Here is a 23,307-nt window from a genome sequence, read left to right on the forward strand (position 1 = left end):
TTTCCTTTGCTCTACTCCAAGTTCCATTTCTAGCTCTGGCTATTTGTCCTACTGAAATCCGAAGAGGAGAAACGGTGTGGGTGTAATCTTCTTTCCCTGAAGGCCATAGAATCAGAGGGTGAGAAGGGTTCACAGCAAACCCTGGTTTCCTCTCTCCTGTCTCCCAGAAGGATTGACTCTAAATCCCCTGGACTGAGCAGTAAAACAGCATGAGAAGCAGCATGGCCTAGTGTCAAGAACATGGTTTTGGGAGTCAGAGGTTGTGGATTCTAATCCTGCCTCTTCCACTTGTCTGTTGTGTGACTTTGGGCAAGCCACTGTACTTCTCTGTGCCTCAGTGACCCCATCTGTAAAATGGGGATTGAGACCCATGTGGGTCAAGGACTAGTCCAACCTGAATACCTTGTATCTACCCCAGCCCTTAGAACAGCGCTTGGCACATAGTAAGCACTTAAACACCATAATTATTATTATTATTAATAAAGGAGTGGCTACGACCCCCACAAGTACAATGTTTCCAGTTTAATAATCCCAACTGCTTTTCCCTTCCCTCAGAAAACCTCATTTCTAAACTTTTCCTAACAGTTGTCATTTTCCTCTGAAGTTTCTTCCAGATTTCCATGACTTTCCAGTCACGTGCAATCCAAAAATGAACCCATTATGTAAATAAAGGTACCAGCTAGTGCTACAAGCATTGGCATTAAAATGTTTGTAAAATGCTAATTAATGAAAATAAAATACCTCATTAAGAGTATAAATAATAGCTCATATTATTAGTCAGCTCTTACTATGTGCTAAGTACTGTACTAAGCAGTACCGAGAAGCAGCGTGGCTCAATCGAAAGAGCACGGCTTTGGGAGTCAGAGGTCACGAGTTCAAATCCTGGCTCCACCAATTGTCAGCTGTATGACTTTGGGCAAGTCTCTTAACTTCTCTGTGTCTCAATTCCCTCATCTGTAAAATGGGGATTAAGACTGTGAGCCCCACGTGGGACAACCTGATCACCTTGCATCTATCCCAGCACTTTGAACAGGGCTTTGCACATAGTAAGCGCTTAAAAAATGCCATCATTATTATTATTATTACTAAATGCTGGGATAGAAACAAGATAACCAGGTCCCACATGGGACTCACAGTTTAAACAGGAGGGAAAACAGGTATTGAATTCCCATTTTGCAGTAGAGGAAACTGAGGCACAGAGAAGTTAAGTGGCTTGCCCAAGGTCACACTGCAAGTAATTGGCCCGTTGTTGAGTAGGGACCGTCTCTATATGTTGCCGACTTGTACTTCCCAAGTGCTTAGTACAGTGCACTGCACACAGTAAGCACTCAATAAATACGATTGAATGAATGAATGATTAGAACCCAGGATGATGCTCTTAAAGGCTGAAATTATGTTTTATGCTTCTGTTGTGTTTTCCCAAGCACTTAGTACAGTATATTACACTCAGGCTCTCAATAAATACCATTACTCTTACAAGGGTCCAAATTGATAATGAGATGGGCCCTATGCTGAACCAGCCAATTCAGAACTTTCTTTTCCAGCAGCTGTAGAACTGGGGAAGCAGCATGGCCTGAAGGAAAGAGCACTGTACTGGGAGTCAAAGAATTTGAGTTCTAATCCCAATTCTGCCACTTGCCTGCTGGGTGACCTTGGACAAGTCAATTCACTTCTCTGTGTTTGTTTCCTCATCTGTAAAATGCAGGTTCACAACCTGTTCTCCCTCCTACTGAGACAGCGAGCTCTAACGTGGCTCAGTGGAAAGAGCCCGGGCTTTGGTGAAAGAGGTCAGAGGTTCAAATGCCGGCTCTGCCACTTGTCAGCTGTGTGACTTTGGGCAAGTCACTTTACTTCTCTGTGCCTCAGTTACCTCATCTGTAAAATGGGGATGAAGACTGTGAGCCCCCTATAGGACAACCTGATCACCTTGTAACCTCCCCAGCACTTAGAACAGTGCTTTGCACATAGTAAGCACTTAATAAATGCCATTATTATTATTATTATTATTTGGGACAGGGGCTTTGACTGACCTAATTAACTCATATCTACCCCAGGGACTAGAAGTGTGCTTGACACATAGTAAGTGCTTAACAAATACCATAAACAAACAGACACAAATACAAACCCCGTGACTGGCCACCAGACCCACTGGCCAAAGGCACCTCAGCAAACGCCAGCATGGTTTTGACACCGTCTACATGTTTTGTTGTCTGTCTCCCCCTTCTAGACTGTGAGCCTGTTGTTGGGTAGGGACCGTCTCTATATGTTGCCGACTTGTACTTCCTAAGCGCTTAGTACAGTGCTCTGCACACAGTAAGCGCTCAATAAATATGACTGAATGAATGAATGCATGAACAAACCTAAAAAACCTGTGCTTCCCCAGCCACCTCCACTGCCATGACCACAGTGATCATTCTCCATGAATGGAGATACATTATCAAAGAAATAAAAGAATGAAAACTTGGGGGAAAAATTGACATCTTCAAAACCTTTAGAAAACGTCAAATATCTGGTGATCTTTATCAAGGTGGCACACTGTTTGTGATGAATGCATTTTAAAAGGGATTTATTTTCTACTCTCTCTTTGGTCTCAATTTCCTTTGTCTAAGTGATAAGCCAGAAAATGGATGGCCTGCAGCTCTGGAGAATATGGGTGTTCCCTTCAAAAGTGTGCACATTTTTCTTCAACTTCATAACTTATTTATGCTGTTCAAAACAAATGAGGCAAAATGCGGTCTCTCTAGGTTTTCTCCCACATCACCATCTGTCCATCCTGTCCCCTTGTTTGCTGCTGCCCTGCTGTTCCCCTTATTTATTCAAATATGATTGACTGAATGAATGAATGCTGCCCCAAACCATCCAGATCCTTATCTGAGCAGCCCACACCCACCCAGCGTGTACAGCACTGGTCTGAATGCACTCTGCATCCTTCCTCTTACTTATCAACTCTCTTCTTCCTCTGCTCCCCAGTTCATACTTTCAGTCCTTCTCAAGCTAATTTACTGTGTTTCATTCTCATCTCTTCTTTCTCATACCCCTTTCTCCTGCCAGGATCCTCCTCTCCCCCTTCAATCCCCAAGAGTACTCCACTCACCATTTTCGAAGACCTGATGAACTCCCACCTCTTCCAGGAATTTTTCCCTGATTAATTTTCCCTCTCACCCAGTTATATCCTCCCAATTATTGCCTCCTCACTTACGCCTTCAGAACCAGCCAGAGAACTTCTGTATATGTTGTACCATTTTAGCGCTTACTCATCCACAGCTGTAATTTATTTTCCAACTGTGTCCCTCCCTAGACTTAATGCTCATTTAGAGCAGTTAGGGGGTTTATTAAGTACTCATGATGTGACAAGCACTGTGCTATGCTTGAAGCAGATACAAACAGAAGCGATTAGACAGAGTTTCAAGCTCATAGGGTCTCACAATCTAGGTCTGGGTAGGACAGATAAAAGTAAGATGGCAATGGATTGATAACCAAACAAGCACTAGAGGCAGGCAACTGAGAAAACAAGATCAAGATATATAAATGACGTTCCTGGAGGTGAGAATCAATCATATTTACTGAGCGCTTACTGTGTACTGTACAAAGTGCTCGACATATTCGCTGCCTACGAGGAGCTCACAGGCTAGAAGGGGAGACAGACGTTAATATAAACAAATTATGGATGTGTACATAAGTGCTGTGGGGCTGTGGGTGGGGTGAATCAAGGGTGAAAATCCAAGCGCAAGGGTGACACAGAAAGGAGTGGGAGAAGAGGAAATGAGGGCTTAGTCAGGAAGGCCTCTTGGAGGAGATATCCCTTCAATAAGGCTTTGAAGGTGGGGAGAGTGAGCTTCTGTCAGATAAGAAGGGTGTAAGAGTTCCAGGCCAGAGGCAGAATGTGGGCAAGACACAGTCAGCGAGATAGAAGAGATTGAGGATCAGTGAATTGTTTGGCATTAGAGGAGTGAAATGTGTGGGCTGGGTTGTAGTGCGAGAGCAGCGAGTTGAAGTAAGAGGGGACAAGGTGATCGAGGGCTTTAAAGCCAATGGTAAGCAGTTTCTGTTTGTTTTGCCGAGGTGGGTGGGCAACCACTGGAGGTTCTTGAGGAGTGGGAAAACCTGGACTGAACTGTTTTGTAGAAAAATGATCTGGGCAGCAGAGTGAAGTATGGACTGAAGTGGGGAGAGACAGGAGGCAGGGAGGTCATCAAAAAGGTTGATGCAGTAATTGAGGTGGGACAGAATAATAACAATAATAATAATAATTATGGTATTTGTTATGTGCTTAGTATGTGCCAAGCACTGTACTACGCGCTGGGGTGGATACAAGCAAATCAGGTTGGACACAGTCCCTGTCCCATGTGTGGCTTACTGTCTCAACCCCCATTTTACAGATGAGGTCCAGAAAAGTGAAGTAACTTGCCCAAGGTCACACAGCAGACAAGTGTTGGAGACGGGATTCGAAGCCATGACCTTCTGACTCCAGTGCTCAATCCACTATATCATGCTGCTTCCCTAAATGCTTAAATTGATGTGAAAGCAGTTTGGATGGAGAGGAAAGGGTGGATTTTAGTGATATCAATGTTAAACTGACTAGATTTGATGTCACTGAATATGTGGATTGAATGAAACACTCATTCTTTCATTCATATTTATTGAGCGCTTACGATGCGCAGAGCCCTGTACTAAGCACTTGGGAGAGTACAACATAACAATAAATAGACACATTCCCTGCCTTACAACCTAGAGGGGAAGACAGACATTAATAGAAATAAATTACAGATATGGACATAAATGAGAGCAGAGGGAAGGATGAGTGGCAGGGGGAGGAGAGAACTGGGGGGGAAAAGGGGGGAGCGGAGGGGGGCTGGGGAGGAGATCGGGAGGAGAAGGAGGCAGGGAAGGCTGTGGGGGAGGAGACTGAGTAGAGGATAATGCCAAGTTTATGGACTTGTGAGGGGGGAGCATGGTGGAACTGTCTACAGTGATGGGAAAGTCACGGGGAGGACAGAGTTTGGATGGGAAGATGAGGAATTCTGCTTTAGAAAGGTTAAGTTTGGACAGTCTTCAGACAACAATCCCTATTTGCATCTTCTAACTCTCTTGTTCTCGCCTAAGTGCTTTGTACAAGTGCTCTGCACACAGCTGGTGCTCAACAAATACTCTCGATTGATTGATTGATCACTGCTGTCACACCCTCCCTATTGTGGATACTGTGCGAATGCCATCTGATATCTGGAAGCGCTATTTTCAGTAGTTCATCAACCACATGGTTCACCTCAGGTAACAGTTAGGTACAGAAATTAAGCAGTTCATTTGTACTGTCTCGGGCGAGCAGTGGAAAAAGAAAACCTGCAAGGGGATTAATTCATTCATTCATCATATTTTCTGAACACTTATTATGTGCAGAGCACTTACTGAACTCTTGGGAGAGTACAATACAACAATAAACAGATATGTTCCCATGCCCAGCACCAAACACAGATTCTGGTGCAGAGTAATAACGATAATCCAAAAGTTAACTGAGTGACACTTTGCTCCCATTCAAGTCTAAAAATCACTTCTTCTTGGATTTCCTGTTCTCACACCTCGCCCCATTTAGGACTCTGCCTGATTGGAGCAGTACTATCCGATCCTGCCTCCTTATCCCTATATGCATTCATTCAATCGTATTTATTGAGCGCTTACTGTGTGCAGAGCACTGTACTAAGCACTTGGGAAGTACAAGTCGGCAACATATAGAGACGGTCCCTACCCGACAACAGGCTCACAGCCTAGAAGGGGAAGACAGGCAACAAAATAAAACATGTAGCCAGGTGTCAAAATCCCGCTTGTCTGCCAGGTGATCTTGGGCAAGTCACTTAACTTCTTTGTGCCTCAGTTTCCTCATCTGTAAAAAAAAATGGGGGCTATATACCTCTTCTCCCTTCTACTTAGACTGTGAGCCCTATTTATCTGTCCCAGGGCTTAGAATGAAGAAAGTGCTTAAATACCACAATTAGGGCACCACAGACCAGCCGGTGGTTATCAACACAGCTGCCTCGGTAGCCCCCAGGATCTTTCCTGCCCACATGAGCCAGCTCCGTTCAGGTCCTGTGAGGCCTGTCAAGCTTGCAAGATAATCTCAAATGTTCTTTTAATTAGAAATCTAGACCTTCACCACTGATTAAATAGCCCCAACAGGTACTTTCTGACTTCTGGCTTTTTCCACCCCCATCCTCCACCCACCAACTGTTGTGTGGTGTACCTCCGACTCTGGGGAGGGAAGTTAAGGGTAGGAGAGGCCCACATTTCTTGATTCACCTAAAGTTCCAATGTGAGCCAAAAGCCTAAGCCACTGGACCAAAAAGTTCTTTTAATAAACAATCTCAAGTTCTATGATAAAAGGAAGTGACAACAGATACACCTGGAGCCTTTTCTAATTTGTCCATTTGAGAGCCCCAGTCCATTGCAATTCCACTGAAGATGCTACTCCTCCCATAAATCAGGGCACATACACAGGGGGAGAAAGGATTGGGACAAATTCAAATTATTCAAGAAATGGAAACACCGCCCCCCACCCCCCGCCCCTCCACACATACAAATACCCTCCCAACAACCTTTGTTGCAAAATGCTTAAAAAAAGAAAAATCTTCTTCTTCCAAATGCAAGAATATGCATTGCTTTATCACTGGTCAGAAAACCCATGAAATCAGAACTGGTTTCCCCCCACCTTTTTTTTTTTTTGGACGAAAAGTAATCAGAGCTCCAGGCTCCTTCTGGAGTTCCTACAGAATCAATGTGACTAAAAATTGCCTTCTGAAATTCACTGGAACCAGAATAGTAGATGTCCCCAACCTCCTGCTCCCCTCTCCACCTTCCTCAACCCAAAAGAAGAAATGGCAATTGTCAGTAAAAAGTGTCCATCCTGAATACCCGGCACTCACGAATCTTGACACCATCACTAAAGTAAAATTCAAGGGATCCCACACACACAAAAAATCAATCATTAAGTGACTTCCGTTAACTAAAATGTCAAAACAGTAGATTTCCAAGAAGGCCCTAGGTAGTTACCCTTTCAATTAAATTCAGACAAATCCAAGGGTTCATGGTTTTGCTAGTTATGCATTTATTGTCACAGAGTGATTGATTCAAAAGGTTTGGAGTCCTTGTTTAAAGCTTCCTCAGTCAAACCTTTTGTCAAGAAGCAAGAAGGACTTTGGGGACTTGTGAGAAAAAAAAATCACTCAACCTAGACTATACTTTAAGACTGCATTATACAAATCGTTCATCCAGTCTACACCAGGCATCTATGGAGTTATAAAACAAATCATCAGCGGCTATTACAATAAAAGTCTAGGAGTCCCACCAAATGACTAGAGATGCTGGAGGAAAAGATTGGGGGAGGCAGAGAGGAAGGAGGGAAAAGCTCCAGAGCAGAAGGAGCTAAGGTGATGGAAGTTGGAATACGAGAGAGGCAGTGGGATGGATCTGATGCGGCAGAGATTAGAAGAAGCGGGTAGTTGAGCCCTGGTTGTGGGCAGGCTGGGTGTTGCTGGCTGGCCTGCACCTGGACTTCCCACCTGCTCCATCCTGAAACCGTCCTGGGTTGCTACCCTGACACCGTGCTTGACGACTGGTCAAAAACTCCTGGCATATGGGTGGCAGTTTCTAACACCCAATCAGTGTTCTGGTGTATTACTAGAGAGGAGGATAAATACATTCTACGATCATTTGGCAATACCTTATCTAAATTAAAAGTTCCCACTAGCTCCACAGCTAGAGAGAGAGGGAAAAGTGGCTAAATAATTACAATTTAACTGCAGTTTTTGTAGGTATGAAATCACTCTTTTCTAGTAAGATATTTAACACTACTGGTAATTAGTGGCAAAAGAATGCTTCAACCCCTACAAATTTAGAATTTCCTCCTGGAAAATTCAATAAAACCTGTTCCCGACACACACATATGGACGAAGGAAATAGAGGAAGGTATATTTGAGAGGCATTACAAGCATAAAAGACGGCATGTGCTGAACAGTAGAAACCTCACGGAAAAATATTTTTTATGCCATCTGTGAGCCTGCTTTTGTTTTGCCTAGTCAATCAATCGATGGTATTTACTGAGCACTTACTACTTGTAGAGCACTGTACTAAGCACTTGGAAGACTATAACAGAGTTAGCAGATACAGTCTCTGCCTACAGCAAGCTTACAGTCTAGAGGTGGAGACAGGGACAGACCTAAGGTTCCCGAGACAGTAATTTTCCTAGAAAAATTGCTTAATGTATTCCATAGTAGAGACCACATATCTAAAGTTAATTTTAACCACGACAGAAATACATCAATTTGCATCAGTAGGAAATGATGGTTTTAATCAATGGTATTTACAGAGCACTTACCGTATGCAGAGCACTGTACTAAGCGCCTGGGAGAGTACAACAGAATTTGCAGACACGTTCCCTGCCCACCACAAGCTTACACCACTGTAACTACTTTGTAAATGACAAAACTGTGACCTTATTAATTCAAATAAAATTCCAACCCTATTGAAAATGTTGGAAATAATAATAATAATGGCATTTATTAAGCACTTACTATGTGCAAAGCACTGTTCTAAGCACTGTGGAGGTTACAAGCTGATCAGGTTGTCCCACGGGGGGCTCACAGTCTTAATCCCTTTCTAGACTGTGAGCCCGTTGTTGGGTAGGGACTGTCTCTACATGTTGCCAACTTGTACTTCCGAAGTGCTTAGTGCAGTGCTCTATATTTACGGAGCTCGGCATGAGGTGGGCTCTGGCTCAGGACTTCGTCCATCCTTCCCAACATCTGGACACTCAGAGTAGTCTGAGTGGTATCTCTGACAGTGACAGGATTCTTTCTACTACAGTAAGCTATGAGATGGGCTCACTTCAAGGCTATGTCGACTGTGTTAAGAAGAGGTAGCAGCATGTAGCAGATGAAGAAATGAGGAACATTCATTCATTCACTCATATTTATTGAGCGCTTACTGTGAACAGAGCACCGTACTAAGCACTTGGGAAGTACAAGTCAGCAACATATAGAGACGGTCCCTACCCGACAACGGGCTTACAGTCTAGAAGGGGGAGAACAGCTTGGCTCCTTAGATAGAGCCTGGGCCTGGGCGTCGGAAGGACCTAACCTCAAAAATCTCCAGTGGGTACCAATCTATGCATCAGGCAAAAACTCCTCACCCTCGGCTTCAAGGCTGTCCATCACCTCGCCCCCTCCTACCTCACCTCCCTTCTCTCCTTCTCCAGCCCAGCCCGCACCCTCCGCTCCTCTGCTGCTAATCTCCTCACTGGGCCTCGTTCTCACCTGTCCCGCCATCAACCCCCAACCCACATCCTCCCCCTGGCCTGGAATGCCCTCCCTCCGCCCATCCGCCAAGCTAGCTCTCTTCCTCCCTTCAAGGCCCTGCTGAGAGCTCACCTCCTCCAGGAGGCCTTCCCACACTGAGCCCCCTCCTTCCTCTCCCCCTCCTCCCCCTCTCTATCCACCCCACCTTACCTCCTTCCCTTCCCCACAGCACCTGTATATATGTATATATGTTTGTATGAATTCATTACTCTATTTATTTATTTTACTTGTACATATTTATGCTATTTATTTTATTCTGTTAATATGTTTTGTTTTGTTCTCTGTCTCCCCCTTCTAGACTGTGAGCCCACTGTTGGGTAGGGACAGTCTCTATGTGTTGCCAAATTGTACTTCCCAAGCACTTAGTACAGTGCTCTGCACACAGTAAGCGCTCAATAAATACAATTGAATGAATGAATGAATGAGTGTTGCTGACTTGTACTTCCCAAGCGCTTAGTACAGTGCTCTGCACACAGTATGCGCTCAATAAATATTATTGAATGAATGAATGAATGTTGCTGCCTTGTACTTCCCAAGTGCTTAGTACAGTGCTCTGCACACAGTAAGTGCTCAATAAATACAATTGAATGAATGAATGAATGAGTGTTGCTGACTTGTACTTCCCAAGCGCTTAGTACAGTGCTCTGCACACAGTAAGCGCTCAATAAATACGATTGAATGAATCATCATCAACATAATCATAACTGTGGTATTTGTCAAATGCTTACTCTGTGCCAAGCACTGTACTAAGTGTTGGGGTAGATACAAAACAATTAGGCCCTACAGGGGGCTCAAAGTCTAAGCAGGAGGGAGAACAAGTACTGAATCCCTATTTTACAGATGAGAAAACTGAGGCACGGACAAGTGAACCGACCTGACCAAAGTCACATAGTAGACAAGTTACAGAGCTGGGATTAGAACCCACGTCCTCTGATTCCCAGGCCTGTGCTCTATCCCCTAGGCCGTGCTGCTTCTTGTGTTTGAGTTGGATTATTTTTCCCTAGATGGACTTCCTGGAGCTTTAGCCTGGTACCTCTTTTCTGAGGTACCTTGGATACATCTCTAATTTTGTTTCTAAAAAGTTTCTTGGCACAAAATGAAACAGTCAACTCTAGGGGTAGGTTTGATCTTCGCACGCTGTTCATATTAAAAAACAACAACACCTAGTTCAGTAGAAACCCACTAAGATCATTACCTTGCTGCCTGCCTGATGCAAACCTGTATCTGTGGACAGCCCTCTCCTTTTCTGAGAATTTAGCTGGAAAATCTAGCGAGTCCGTTTTCCATCATATTTTAGCTCTACTGAGAGAAGACACTTAGAAATTCTTACCAGATCTAGGTTAGGCTTTGAAAATTTAGCTTGAAAGAATAACTCCACAATCAAGTTATTGCTCAATGTCCAATTTCTACACAAAGACAAACCAAAAGACCTGTACTGTTGCACTAGGTTTCTCAGCAGGGCGGTGGTGTGGCCTAGTGGATAGAGCACGGGTTTGGGAGTCAAAGGACTTGGATTCTAATCCCTGCTCTGGCACTTGTTTGCCGTGTGACCTTGGGCAAGTCATCTTACTTCTCTGGGACTCGGTTACCTCATCGGTAAAATGGGGACTAAGACTGGCGGCTTTGTGTGGGACATGGACTTTGTCCATGATTAGTTTATAACTACCCCAGCACTTAGAACAGGGTTTGACACATTGTAAATGTTTATCAAACACAATTTTCATTGCCTTAACTGGGGACAGTTAAGCTTGGACAGTAAGCTTCAGGAGGCTGAGTTCATGACTGGGTTATTTAAAAAAAATTCCTGCAAAACACCAGAGAAATCATCATCCAAACAACCCAAGACAACAAAATATGATTCTGATTTTAATCTCTTGTCCCATAATTCTACTCCATACCTTTTTCCATCCAAGCTATGTGTTAGAAAAGTCCTAGGTCTGGCGTTAAGCGGTTAAAAACTGACAGTAAACCATCTGGTTCAAGCCCCATGATGGTCGGAGCACTTTCTGAAGAAATTATTTTTTTTTCCACTGTGGTTTACACCTCCGCTTTGTCTAATTACTTCTGACACCCCATTTTCTCCATTGGAAACAGAAGCCAAAACAGGCAACAGTGTGAATGAAAAGGAGAATAAAAGACCATCCAGCTATAGAACAGCAGTTAGTTATGGAAACTGATGAGAGCATGTGCTCCAAGATAAAGAGGTGCACTGAGCAAATGAAGAAGAACTGCGTCTACGTTGAAACTCCATAGCACTAGGTTTCACCGGTTCTAAAACAGAAAGATGATAATAGGCCGTGTCGCTTCCGCAATTTTAAAATCATACAAAACCTTTTTTGCTCAAGGAATTTCTTGAGCATGTGACATATCCCATAAACCATTCTTTTTTTCTCACTGGAATTCCTTTAAAATGAAGGCTGCCTACAAAAGTCTGTGCTTCTTATTAGTTTAAATGCCAAAGCTCTCTTCCCCCCGCACCATGATGCCTCAAGAAAAAGTGAAGAGCGCAAGCCTGAGAGTCAGAAGACCTGGGTTCTAATCCCAGCTCTGCCACAGACCAGCTGTGCGACCCTGGGCAAGTCTGTGCCTCAGTTTCCTCTTCTGTTAAAATGAGGGTAGGTCCCCCTTAGTTTGTAAACCCCATGTGGGACAGGGAACGTCTCCGATCTACTCATACAGCATCTGCCACAGTGCTTAGTACAGTGCTTGGTACATAGTAAGCCGCAATTATTATTATTACCATTATTACCAGTTGTACTGTTCATTCATTCAGTTGTATTTATTGAGCGCTTACGGTGTACAAAGCACTGTACTAAGTGCTTGTAAAGAACAACTTGGCAACAGATAAAGACAAACCCTATCTAAAAACAGGCTCAGAACTGTCCTCTTCCCGGTACTTAGTAAAATACTCTGCACACAGCATAATCAGCAGCATCAACAGTAGCATTTACTGAGCACTTACTGTGTGCAGAACATGTACTAAGCAGTTAGGAGACTGCAATACAACAGAGTTCATTCATTCTATTCAATCGTATTATTAGCACTTACTGTGTGCAGAGTACTGTACTAAGCGCTTGGGAAGTACAATTTGGTAGGCACTTTCCCAGCCTACAATGAGCTCAGAGTCTAGGGGGAAAGACTGACATTAATATAAGTAATTTATAATAATGATAATGATAATAATAACAGTGGCATTTCTTAAGCGCTCAGTGTGTGCCAGGCACTGTACTAAGCGCTGGGGTGGATAATGAAAGCATTTATTAAGTGCTCACTATGTGCAAAGCACTGTTTTAAGTGCTGGGGAGGTTACAAGGTGATGAGGTTGTCCCACAGGGGGCTCACAGTCTTAATCCCCATTTTACAGATGAGGGAACTGAGGCCCAGAGAAGTTAAGTGACTTGGCCAAAGTCACACAGCTGACAAGTGGCGGAGCCGGGATTTGAACCCATGACCTCTGACTCCAAAGCCCGGGCTCTTTCCACTGAGCCACGCTGGGGATGGACACAGTCCCTGTCCCACATGGGGCTCACAGTCTCAGTCCCCATTTTAGAGATAACTGAGGTACAGAGAACTGAAGTGACTTGCCCAAGGTCACACAACAGACAAGTGTCGGAGCCAGGATTAGAATCCACGACCTTCTGAATCCCAAGCCCGTGCTCTAGCCACTATGCCAATTTATAGATATGTGCATATGTGTTGTGAGGTTTATGTGCATGTACACAGTAAGCACCCAATAAATACCACTGATTGATTGATTGACTGTCCCTGGTTGAAGTTCTGCCTCAGACACCAGGTCACTCACTCGTTCATTCATTCAATCAATCAATCATTTACTGAGCGATTACTGTGTTTAGAGCACTATACAAGGTGCTTGGGAGAGTACTCTACCTCCTTCCCCTCCTCACAGCACCTGTATATATGTTTGTACAGATTTATTACTTTATTTATTTTACTTGTACATATTTACTATTCTATTTATTTTGTTAATGATTGCATTTAGCTTTAATTCTATTTGTTCTGACGACTTACCTGTCCACATGTTTTGTTTTGTTGTCTGTCTCCCCCTTCTAGACTGTGAGCCCGTTGTTGGGTAGGGACCGTCTCTATATGTTGCCGACTTGGACTTCCCAAGCGCTTAGTATAGTGCTCTGCACACAGTAAGCGCTCAATTAATATGATTGAATGAATGAATAAACAGACATAGCCCTGCCTAGAATGAGCCTACAATCTAGAGGGGGAGAGAGATGTGGATATAGATAAATCACTTACAGATATGTACATATGTGTTGTGGGGCTGAGTTGGGGGATGAAGAAAGGGAGCAAGTCAGGGCAACTGAGAAGGCAGTGGGAGAGGAGGAGAGGAGGGGCTCACAAACTAACGGGGGAGGAAAGATGGGTATTTTACGGTAGTTTGCAGATGAGGTAATTGAGACAGAGAGAAGTGAAGTGACTTGCTCATGATCACACAGCAGGAAAGAGGCATAGCTGGGATTAGAACCCAGTTCCTCTGGTTCCCAGGTGTACGCTCTCATCACTAGGCCACACTGCTTGAGCAGTAAAAAGGGGGTCGTTTCCAACAGACCAGAACACTGGATTTCTCCTCCATGTGGAACGCTTCCCACTTCACTCTCTCATCCAAAGATATACTTGGGATAATGTTTGTTACTGATTGACTATGTGCCAATCAATCATATTTATTGAGCGCTTACTATGTGCAGAGCACTGTATTAAGCACTGGGGAGAGTACAATGTAACAGAGTTGGTACATACATTGCCTGCCCAAAATGATTTTACAGTCTAGAGGTGCTGTGCTAAGCGCTGGGGTAGATACAACTTAATAAAGTTGGACATAGTCCCTATCCCACATAGCCTAAGTAGGAAGGAGAACCGGTATTTCAAGCCATGCCTGTATGCAGTGAATATATAAACTTGCCACCATGGGGTTAGGTGTTATTGGTTTTATGACTTGTAAAACAATAGAGAAGAATGAAAGCAATCAGATTGGATGGTGTGGAATGACACGTTAATCCACTTCGATCCAAATGACTTCAAACTTACTCCTACAGATTTCTGTCTGATCTTTCTAATAATAATGGTATTTATTAGGTCCTACGTGCCAAGTGTTGTACTAAGCACCAAGGTAGGCACAAGATAACAAGATCAAATACAGGTCAGCTGCGGTTATCCTGATAGCAACCCAACAACTTTGATTTCACACACTCTAGAAGCACCTATGATAATAATAATAATAATAATAATGATATTTGCTAAGTGCTTACTATGTACCAGGCACTTTTGTAAGTGCTGGGGTAGATACAACCTAATCGGGTTGGACACAGTCCCCATCCTACATAGGGCTCACGCTCATAATCCCTATTTTCCAGATGAGGGAACTGAGGCACAGAGAAGTTAAGTGACTTGTCCAAGGTCACACAGCAGAGAAGTGGTGGAGCTAGGATTAGAACCCAGATCCTTCTGACTATTCCTGCTCTGCCCATCCTCTCCTTGGCCCCTTCTCAGTTCTCCTGCAGCCCAGATTTCATCGCCAGGAATTTGGCAAGAGGAGCAGAGGGAGGAATGATTCATGTGAACCAGGCAACTGTCTTGGAAATAAATGTATCGAGGGGAGAGGGATCTTCTTCCACAAGCTGGGCCCAAGGCCAAATACCTCCCACTCCCCGAGCCCCTCCCGGATGCGCTGTTTGGCACTGGGTTTCCAGCTGCCGTGGCTCTTTTGCTCTGGAGAATAACAACTCAACCGACGCGGACAAGGCTCTCCCTGTGTCCAGGAGGACCTTGCTGCCACTCAACTCTTGCTTGGCTCTTTTCTGGGACTGAAATACTCGAGCTGGCTCATCGTTCTCCAGGTCTCCTAACTTGGGCATGCGATGTCTTGCTGCTAACTAGCTCAGAGGACTGCCAGCCATGGAAAGCCACTTGAGGGTGCCGGCTGGAGAAATAGACACTTCCAGAAACCAAGGAAACCAAGAACTCAATTATGTAGGGGAAGGTATGCACTCTAACTCTCTCATACATACACACACACACACGTAACCCGTATCTCTCTCTCTCTTTCTTTTTCTCCCTCTTGTTCAATCAATCAATCATATTTATTGAGCGCTTACTGTGTGCAGAGCACTGTACTAAGCGTTTGGGAAGTACAAGCTGGCAACATATAGAGACAGTCCCTACCCAACAGTGGGCTCACAGTCTAGAAGGGGGAGACAGAGAGCAAAACCAAACATATTAACAAAATAAAATAGAATAGATATGTACAAGTAAAATAGAGTAATAAATATGTACAAACATATATACATATATACAGGTGCTGTGGGGAAGGGAAGGAGGTAAGATGGTGGGGACATAATTTTTACACATGCACACCCTCCAGAATACGTTATCAATTGTACTCAGTAGAAACTTATGAATAGTCAAGCAGAGGTAAGATGGATAGATGCACTATAAATACACATACACACTATCTCACACACATACACCCAACTGATAATAACAATGGTATTTGTTAAGCGCTTACTATGCGCCACGCACTGCTCTAAGCACTGAGGTAGATACAAGGTAATTAGGTTGTCCCACATGGGGCCCACAATCTTCACCCCCATTTTACAGATGAGGGAACTGAGGCACAGAGGAGTTAAATGCCTTGCGCAAAGTCACACAGCTGACAAGTGGCAGGGCTAGGATTAGAACCCACAACTTCTGACTTTCAAGCAGCCAATGAACCACGCTGCTTCTCATACCCACCGAGAACTGATCTCACACACACTCAGAACTCATCTCTCTCTCTCTCTCATACACACACACGCAAACACACATGCAATCTCATACAAACACACACTAGAACACATTATCAACTTGCCAACTTGGACTTCCCAAGCGCTTAGTACAGTGCTCTGCACACAGTAAGCGCTCAATAAATACGATTGAATGGATGAATGAATCAATAGCACGTAGCAGAACCTATGAATAATCAAGCACTGGTGAGATGGATGTGGATGAATTCTACATACCTCTCTCACACACAGACACAACTCTTGTCTCTGTTTTGCATGCTCTGTCGCATACACAGACACACACACCCCACCTTAGAATAGATTATCCACAGTACTGAACAGAAAAGTATGACTACTCAAGCACCCTTAAGATGGATGAATGTACTCTGCATATCTTCAACTCTGGGAAATGCATTTTGGCAGCCAAATTATTGGTCAAGCAGAGGCCTTGGAAGAGTCACTTACCCCCCACCAGTGCCTCCATTTTTGCTGAAATGAGTGCGGGGTTCGCTTGAAGCCAGTTTCAGGAGCTCAGTCCATTCTCGTTCCCACTCTTCTTCTGTGTAAACTAACCCAGACTAAGGGAGACAAAAGTGAAGGCTTCAGGTTCTGTAACTGGTCACACAGTCCCCTTTGCATTATCCACCCACCTTGTTCCATTAGAAGGGAGGCTTTAATGCCGCGGTCATCAGAATTCAGATCTCTTGGTTCCTCTCCTAACTTCCATTATAAAGAGAGAAGCAGTATGGCCTAGTGGCTAGAGTACAAGCCCGGGAGTTGGAAGGCCTTGGGTTATTATCCCAGCTCTGCCACTTATCTCCTGTGTGACCCTGGGCAAGTCCTTTCCCTTCTCTGGGCCTCAGTTACCTCATCTGTTAAATGGAGATTAAGACTGTGAGCCCCATGTGGGATAGGGACTGTGTCCAACCTACTTTACTTGTATCCACCCCAGCGCTTAGTACAGTACCTCATCTGAGATTAAGATTGTGGGCCCCATGTGGGATAGGGACTGTATCCAACTTACTTTACTTGTATCCACCCCAGTGCTTAGTACAGTGCCTGGCACATTGCAAGCACTTAACAAATACCATTGTTATTATTATTTTTATTGAGTTACCTTGCACCATTAATATGTTCTTAATTCTAGACTGTGAGCCCATTGTTGGGTAGGGACCATCTCTATGTGTTGCCAAGTTGTACTTCCCAAGCGCTTAGTACAGTGCTCTGCACATAGTAAGCGCTCAATAAATACAATTGAATGAATAATGGGCCGTTTATTCTCTCCTGGCTTGGGTTGAGACTTCAATCTAGACTGTGAGCCTGTTGTTGGGTAGGGACTGCCTCGATATGTTGCCATCTTGTACTTCCCAAGTGCTTAGTACAGTGCTCTGCACACAGTAAATGCTCAGTAAATACGACTGAATGAATGAATAGAAACTCGAGTCTCATATGGTTCCAGATAGAAAGAAGGTGAGATAAATTTGAGTGTAGGGCAGTTCCAAATAGCTAGAAGGTGGGGGAAGGCCTGAGCTCACATACCTCAGAAGGGGCAATTCCTGTTCCACGGGAAAGTGGTGGTGAAGTTCCCTTATGGGGGCCCTAGGAAAGCAGTATCCACTCTGATGATGGTTAATACCTACAGGTTCCATGTCAGGCTGGCAGAAATCCCCTGCAGCTGGTCTAAGGCTCAGTAATAATTTTGTGATGGGGATTTTCTTAGAGCTTAGATGCATAACAAAATGGATTCTAACTCCAATGTTCCTACATTATCTCCCAGAAATGGAGACTGAGGGCATGACAATATATAAGCTTTGAGTGATCCATCAGTGGTATTTACTGTGAGCTCACTGTTGGGTAGGGACCGTCTCTATGTGTTGCCAACTTGTACTTCCCAAGCGCTTAGTACAGTGCTGTGCACACAGTAAGTGCTCAATAAATACGATTCAATGAATGAATGGTATTTATTGAGTGCTTGCTGTGCACAGAGCACTGTACTATCATTAAGGAAGCATAGTAGAATTGTAAGTCATAATCCCTGCCTTCGCGGCACTTATAATCTTGGGGTGGTATTTCAATTAGACTGGGGAGGCAAAGACAGACAGCTTGGAATAATCTGAAGGGAAAAACTGAAGCACAGAGTGGGGAAATAATTTGCCCAAGGTAACTGGTGAATAATTTACCTTGTCTTGTAGTCATATAATTGCTCCCGAGGTCACTGTTTATTTCCAAGCTTACCAATACATGGTAGGGAATAAATACTAACCTTCTGCATAGCAAACGAGGGCAGTCCCCTGATTGCTGGCATACCTTCCCTCACACAGCTAGAATCTTTTTTTTTTGCATTCTTTATAATAATAATGACATTTGTTAAGTGCTTATGTGCAAAGCACTGTTCTAAGCACTGGGGGGGGGATACAAGGTGATCAGGTTGTCCCACATGGGGCTCACAGTCTTAATCCCCATTTTACAGATGTGGTAACTGAGGCTCAGAGAAGCTAAGTGACTTGCCCAAGGTCACACAGCAGAGCCAGGATTAGAATCCATGATCTCTGACTCCCAAGCCTGGGCTCTTTCCACTGAACCATGCTGCTTTATGTGCTCACTAGGTTTCAGGCATCGTACTAAGTGCTGGGGTAGATACAAACTAGGCAGATTGGACACAGTTCCCTTTCCACATGGGGCTCACAATATTAATCCCCATTTTATAGATGAGGTAACTGAAGCACAGAGAAATTAAGTGACTTGCCCAAGGTCACACTGTAGAAAAGTGGTGGAAACTAAAATCCAGATCCTTCTGACTCCCATGCCCAGGCTCTATCCACTAGACCATGCAGCTTCCCAACCTCTGTTCTCTTTTCCCAAACTGAAGGGATGGAGAAGGGCCAGAAACTATAGCAACCTTAGAATAGTTTGTGATTTTCCTCCCTCCTTGGGGCCCCCAAAGTAATCTTTGTCCTACCATTTTTATTGTTGTTTCCTTGCCCTCCATTGTGAAAATAACCCATCTCTGAACCAGTTTATCCCACAGTTTTCTGGACAGTAAGCATTGCTTACAGCTACCACGTGAACAAGACTGTTTTTCCTGAAATGGATCAAGTTTGTATGGGATATGTGTCTAAGTGGGCTCATGTGTAGGTATAATTTTATTTTTCAATGGATTATTAAATTTCCTTTAAAAATAACATTAAAAAGCACCAATGTGATAAACCCTGAGAGGATTCCGCTTGGCAGGGTGAGGGGAGGAGTTATGATTGCCAGAGGGATCAAAGAACCACCTCAGATGTCTGGACTGAAGCTGCCACAGAACTTCAGACTGTAAGCTCATTTTGGGCAAGGAATAATAATTATGGTACTTGTTAAGCACTTGTGCCAGGCACTGTTCTAAGCGCTGGGGTGGATACAAGCAAATTGGAATGGACATAGCCTCTGTACCATGTTGGGCTCATGGTTTCAATCCCCTTTTTACAGATGAGATAATTGAGGCACAGAGAAATGAAGTGACTTGCCCAAGGTCACACTACAGACAAGTGGCAGAGGCAGAATTAGAATCCATGACCTTCTCACTCCCAGGCCCATGGTCTATGCACTACACCCCGCTGAATGTATCTGTTCATTATTATTTGGTACTCTCCCAAGTGCTTAGTACAGTGCTCTGCACAAAGTAAATGATCAATAAGTACAATTGAATGAATGAATGAACCAGACTGGATCTAAGCCGCTGCTGCTAGAGGAATGTGAATAGTTGGGCCCTTTCTAAATCAGCAAAACGGAAGGACAGGTAACCCTTTAGGGAGTACTTTGCCCTGCCAGGCTCCAAAGAGCACAAAAAAAAAAAATAATTCAGGATCCTTTGTCAGAGTACTCTTCACTGGGCCTCCTTGTTGCCCTGTAAACTCATTATGGGCAGGGAATGTGTCTCTTACATTGTTGTATCGTACTCTCCCAAGCACTTAGTACAGTGCTCTGCACACATTAAGTGCTCAATAAATAAGATCACAACTGAGTGACCGTGTGCTAGGTCTAATGGGTTAAATCCACCAGCCAGTGACTCTAAGAAGCCTTGCTCCCCTGTAGTGGTGGAAGTGAGAGAAGAAGAGAAGCAGCGTGGCTCAGTGGACGGAGCACGGGCTTTGGAGTCAGAGGTCATGGGTTCAAATCCCAGCTCTGCCACTTGCCAGCTGTGTGACTTTGGACAAGTCATTGCACTTCTCTGGGCCTCAGTTACCTCATCTGTAAAATGGGGATTAAGACTGTGAGCCCCCCGTGGGACAACCTGATCACCTTGTAACCTTCCCAGCGCTTAGAACAGTGCTTTGCACATAGTAAGTGCTCAATAAATGCCATTATTATTATTATTATTATAAGAGAGAAGCGGAAATGCCAAACAGGATCGGGTAAATGGCCACGGGGCAGATGCCAAGAGAGAGGCCACAGGCTGGACATGCCACTTCATAAGAGGCATTTCGGCCAGGTGCTAGCCCTGCTCCCATTTCTCCTTGGCTGCCTGGGGCTCCAAACAAGCCTCTCTTCAGGGGGTTGGAACTGGAGTTTGAATAACTCTGATATGTCTTTCCCGGGAAATGGTAGGACTGAATTTTCACTGACCAAGGGGAGGCAGTGCGAATGTGTGGAAAGACGTGAAACTGGAAGTCAAAAGAACCCAAATTCTAATCCCAGATGGAGGGCTCTAGGCAAGTCACAACCATTCTGTGCCTCAGTTTCCTCATTTGTAAACTGGAGATAGGGCACCCACTCCCCCTATCTTTTTTTAAATTCATTAGATGTTTATTATGGGCCAGTCTAAGCACTGGTGTGGATACAAGCTAAACAGGTCGCACACAGTTCCTGTCCTACAGTCTTAATCTGAACTGTTTATCTTGTCTCTACCCCAAGGCTTGGTACATAGCAAGTGCTTGACAAATACCACAATTATTATTAGTTAGGTGCTTACTTTGGACCAAGCAATGAGGTAGATGCAAGATTATCTGGTCAGACACAGTCCCTGCCCCTGTCTTTTTTCAATGGTATTTGCTAAGCACTTCCTATGTGCCAGGCACTCTACTAACTGCTGAGGTAGACACCACATAATCAGGTTAGACACGGTCCCTGTCCCACACAGGGCTCACAGTCTTGAGCCCCATTTTGCAGAATAAAGAACTAAGGCACAGACAAGTGACTTGCCCAAAGTCACACAGCAGACAAGTGGCAAACTGGGATTAGAACCCACATCCTCTGACTCCCAAGCTTGGGTTCTTTCCACTAGGCCACCCTGCTTCTCCGGTAACTTCCCCATGAGAGTCAGAAACAGTGTCAAACCTGATAATCTGGTAACAACCTAGCACTTTGCACAATGTTTGGCACCTAGTAGTAGTAACAATTAGTGAGCATCCACTTGGTGTGGTGTACTGTCCTGGGCACTTGGGAAGTTTGGGTGCAGGTGATTTATAAACTCCCCTCTCAGGGTCTCAACTGAAGAGTTTCCAGTACTCTACCAGTCTCGACTATGGGAGGGAGAATCAAGCAGAGGCCTACCCATTCCATTCCTAGCTTGGGAAGTGGCTAACAAGTGAAAGGGAATCTGCTACAAGTCAAAACTCACCTGCGCTGGGCAGCAGTGGCATGCAAGACAGTGGAGACTCAAACTTACTGTGCGGAAGGAGGCATTGGTAAACCACTTCCGGATTTTTACCCAGAAAACCGTATGGATACACAGTTTCCTGTGTATCCATAATTATAATGCATATTATAATGTATATATAATGTGTATTATAACAATAATGACGGAATTTGTTAGGTGCTTACTATGTGCAAAGCACTGTTCTAAGCGCTGGGGAGGTTACATGGCGATCAGGTTGCCTCACGGGGGGCTTGCAGTCTTCATCCCCATTTTACAAATGAGGGAACTGACGCCCATAGAAGAGAAGTGACTTGCCCAAAGTCACACAGCTGATAATTGGCGGAGCCGGGATTTGAACCCGTGACCTCTGACTCCAAAGCCCGGGCTCTTTCCACTGAGCCACGCTGCTTCTCTTACCTTACCTTACACTACCAGAATGACTGCAGATGGAGGTGGGGCGTTCTGGGAGAGATGTATCCCTGGTGTCGTTATGGGTTGGAGACGACTCGACGGCATAATCAATCAATCAATAGTATTTATTGAGCGCTTACTGTGTGTAGAGCACTGTACTAAGCGCTTGGGAAGTGCAAGTTGGCAACATATAGAGACAGTCCCTACCCAACAGTGGGCTCACAGTCTAAAAGTGGGCTCACATAAGACAAGATTTATAAATGATGCCCTGGTTTTCAGCCCTGTCCATCTCGAGGCTGTCTGGATCCTGACTTCGGTTACCTCATCGCTAGTGCCCCAGGGCAGGTCTGGGAGCTTGGTCCTCAAGTGGGCAAGGGAAGTGGGGGTCAAGCGCTTAGTACAGTGCTCTGCACACAGTAAGCGCTCAATAAATACGAGTGAATGAATACCAACCTCCTTATTCTGCTGGGTCTGCTGCCATCTCCACCTGCGCTTCAGTGCTTCCTTTTCAGCTCCGCTCCTCATCATTGTGTAGAGAGCTTTCCGCAGAACCAGGTCCCTGTCATGAAACCCCCACATCCCTAAGGCACAAAGAAAACCCAGAATGAACAAGAGTGGGGAGGAGGGGGGAGAGAAATGAAGAGGAAAGCAGGGAGGCGGAACTGTGAAGATTTCATCAAAAACCGCGCCTCACACAGCCATCCTGGGTCTTTGGGGATGGCAATCACTTCTTAATTAATCGCTCACTTCTCCTCCTTGGTGAATAATTCATTCTTTCATTCTTTTCAAGATTTCCTAATGAAACCCATCCATGTAAACAGCTCAGGGAAGAAGAATGTAGCTTTGATGCAAGCTGGTTAAAATATGAAAATAACATCCACATCAACCGGCAAGCTGCTTTTGCATGACTTCGACTAGGTGGTGGAGAGCCAAAATCTTCTGGGTCCAGGATCTGGTTTTTCATTTTCAAAATAACAACCAGCAGATGGGAAAGGATAAGAGCTACAGACCTTTGGGGACATAGCTGAGCCACTGCCATACACTACTCCCCAGGTCTCCATCTTCCGCTGCTGACAAACATCAACGGACGACAAAGTCACAGTCTACCAATTTTCTTACCCTTGGTGCATCCCAAGGAGAAAGTTCC

General features: G+C 44.5%; 1 protein-coding gene across 1 annotated transcript in view; it reads right to left on the reverse strand.

Moving 5' to 3' along the window:
- Positions 1-23,307, reverse strand: part of OTUD7A (OTU deubiquitinase 7A) — a 203,784-nt gene that overhangs the window by 101,293 nt on the left and 79,184 nt on the right. Inside the window, 2 exon segments of the mRNA XM_038746785.1 lie at positions 16,598-16,710; positions 22,614-22,741. Of these exon segments, the coding sequence (XP_038602713.1) occupies positions 16,598-16,710; positions 22,614-22,741 (241 nt within the window).

This window comes from Tachyglossus aculeatus, chromosome 5 (assembly GCF_015852505.1).
Source record: "Tachyglossus aculeatus isolate mTacAcu1 chromosome 5, mTacAcu1.pri, whole genome shotgun sequence".
NCBI classification, from domain to species: Eukaryota; Metazoa; Chordata; class Mammalia; order Monotremata; family Tachyglossidae; genus Tachyglossus; species Tachyglossus aculeatus.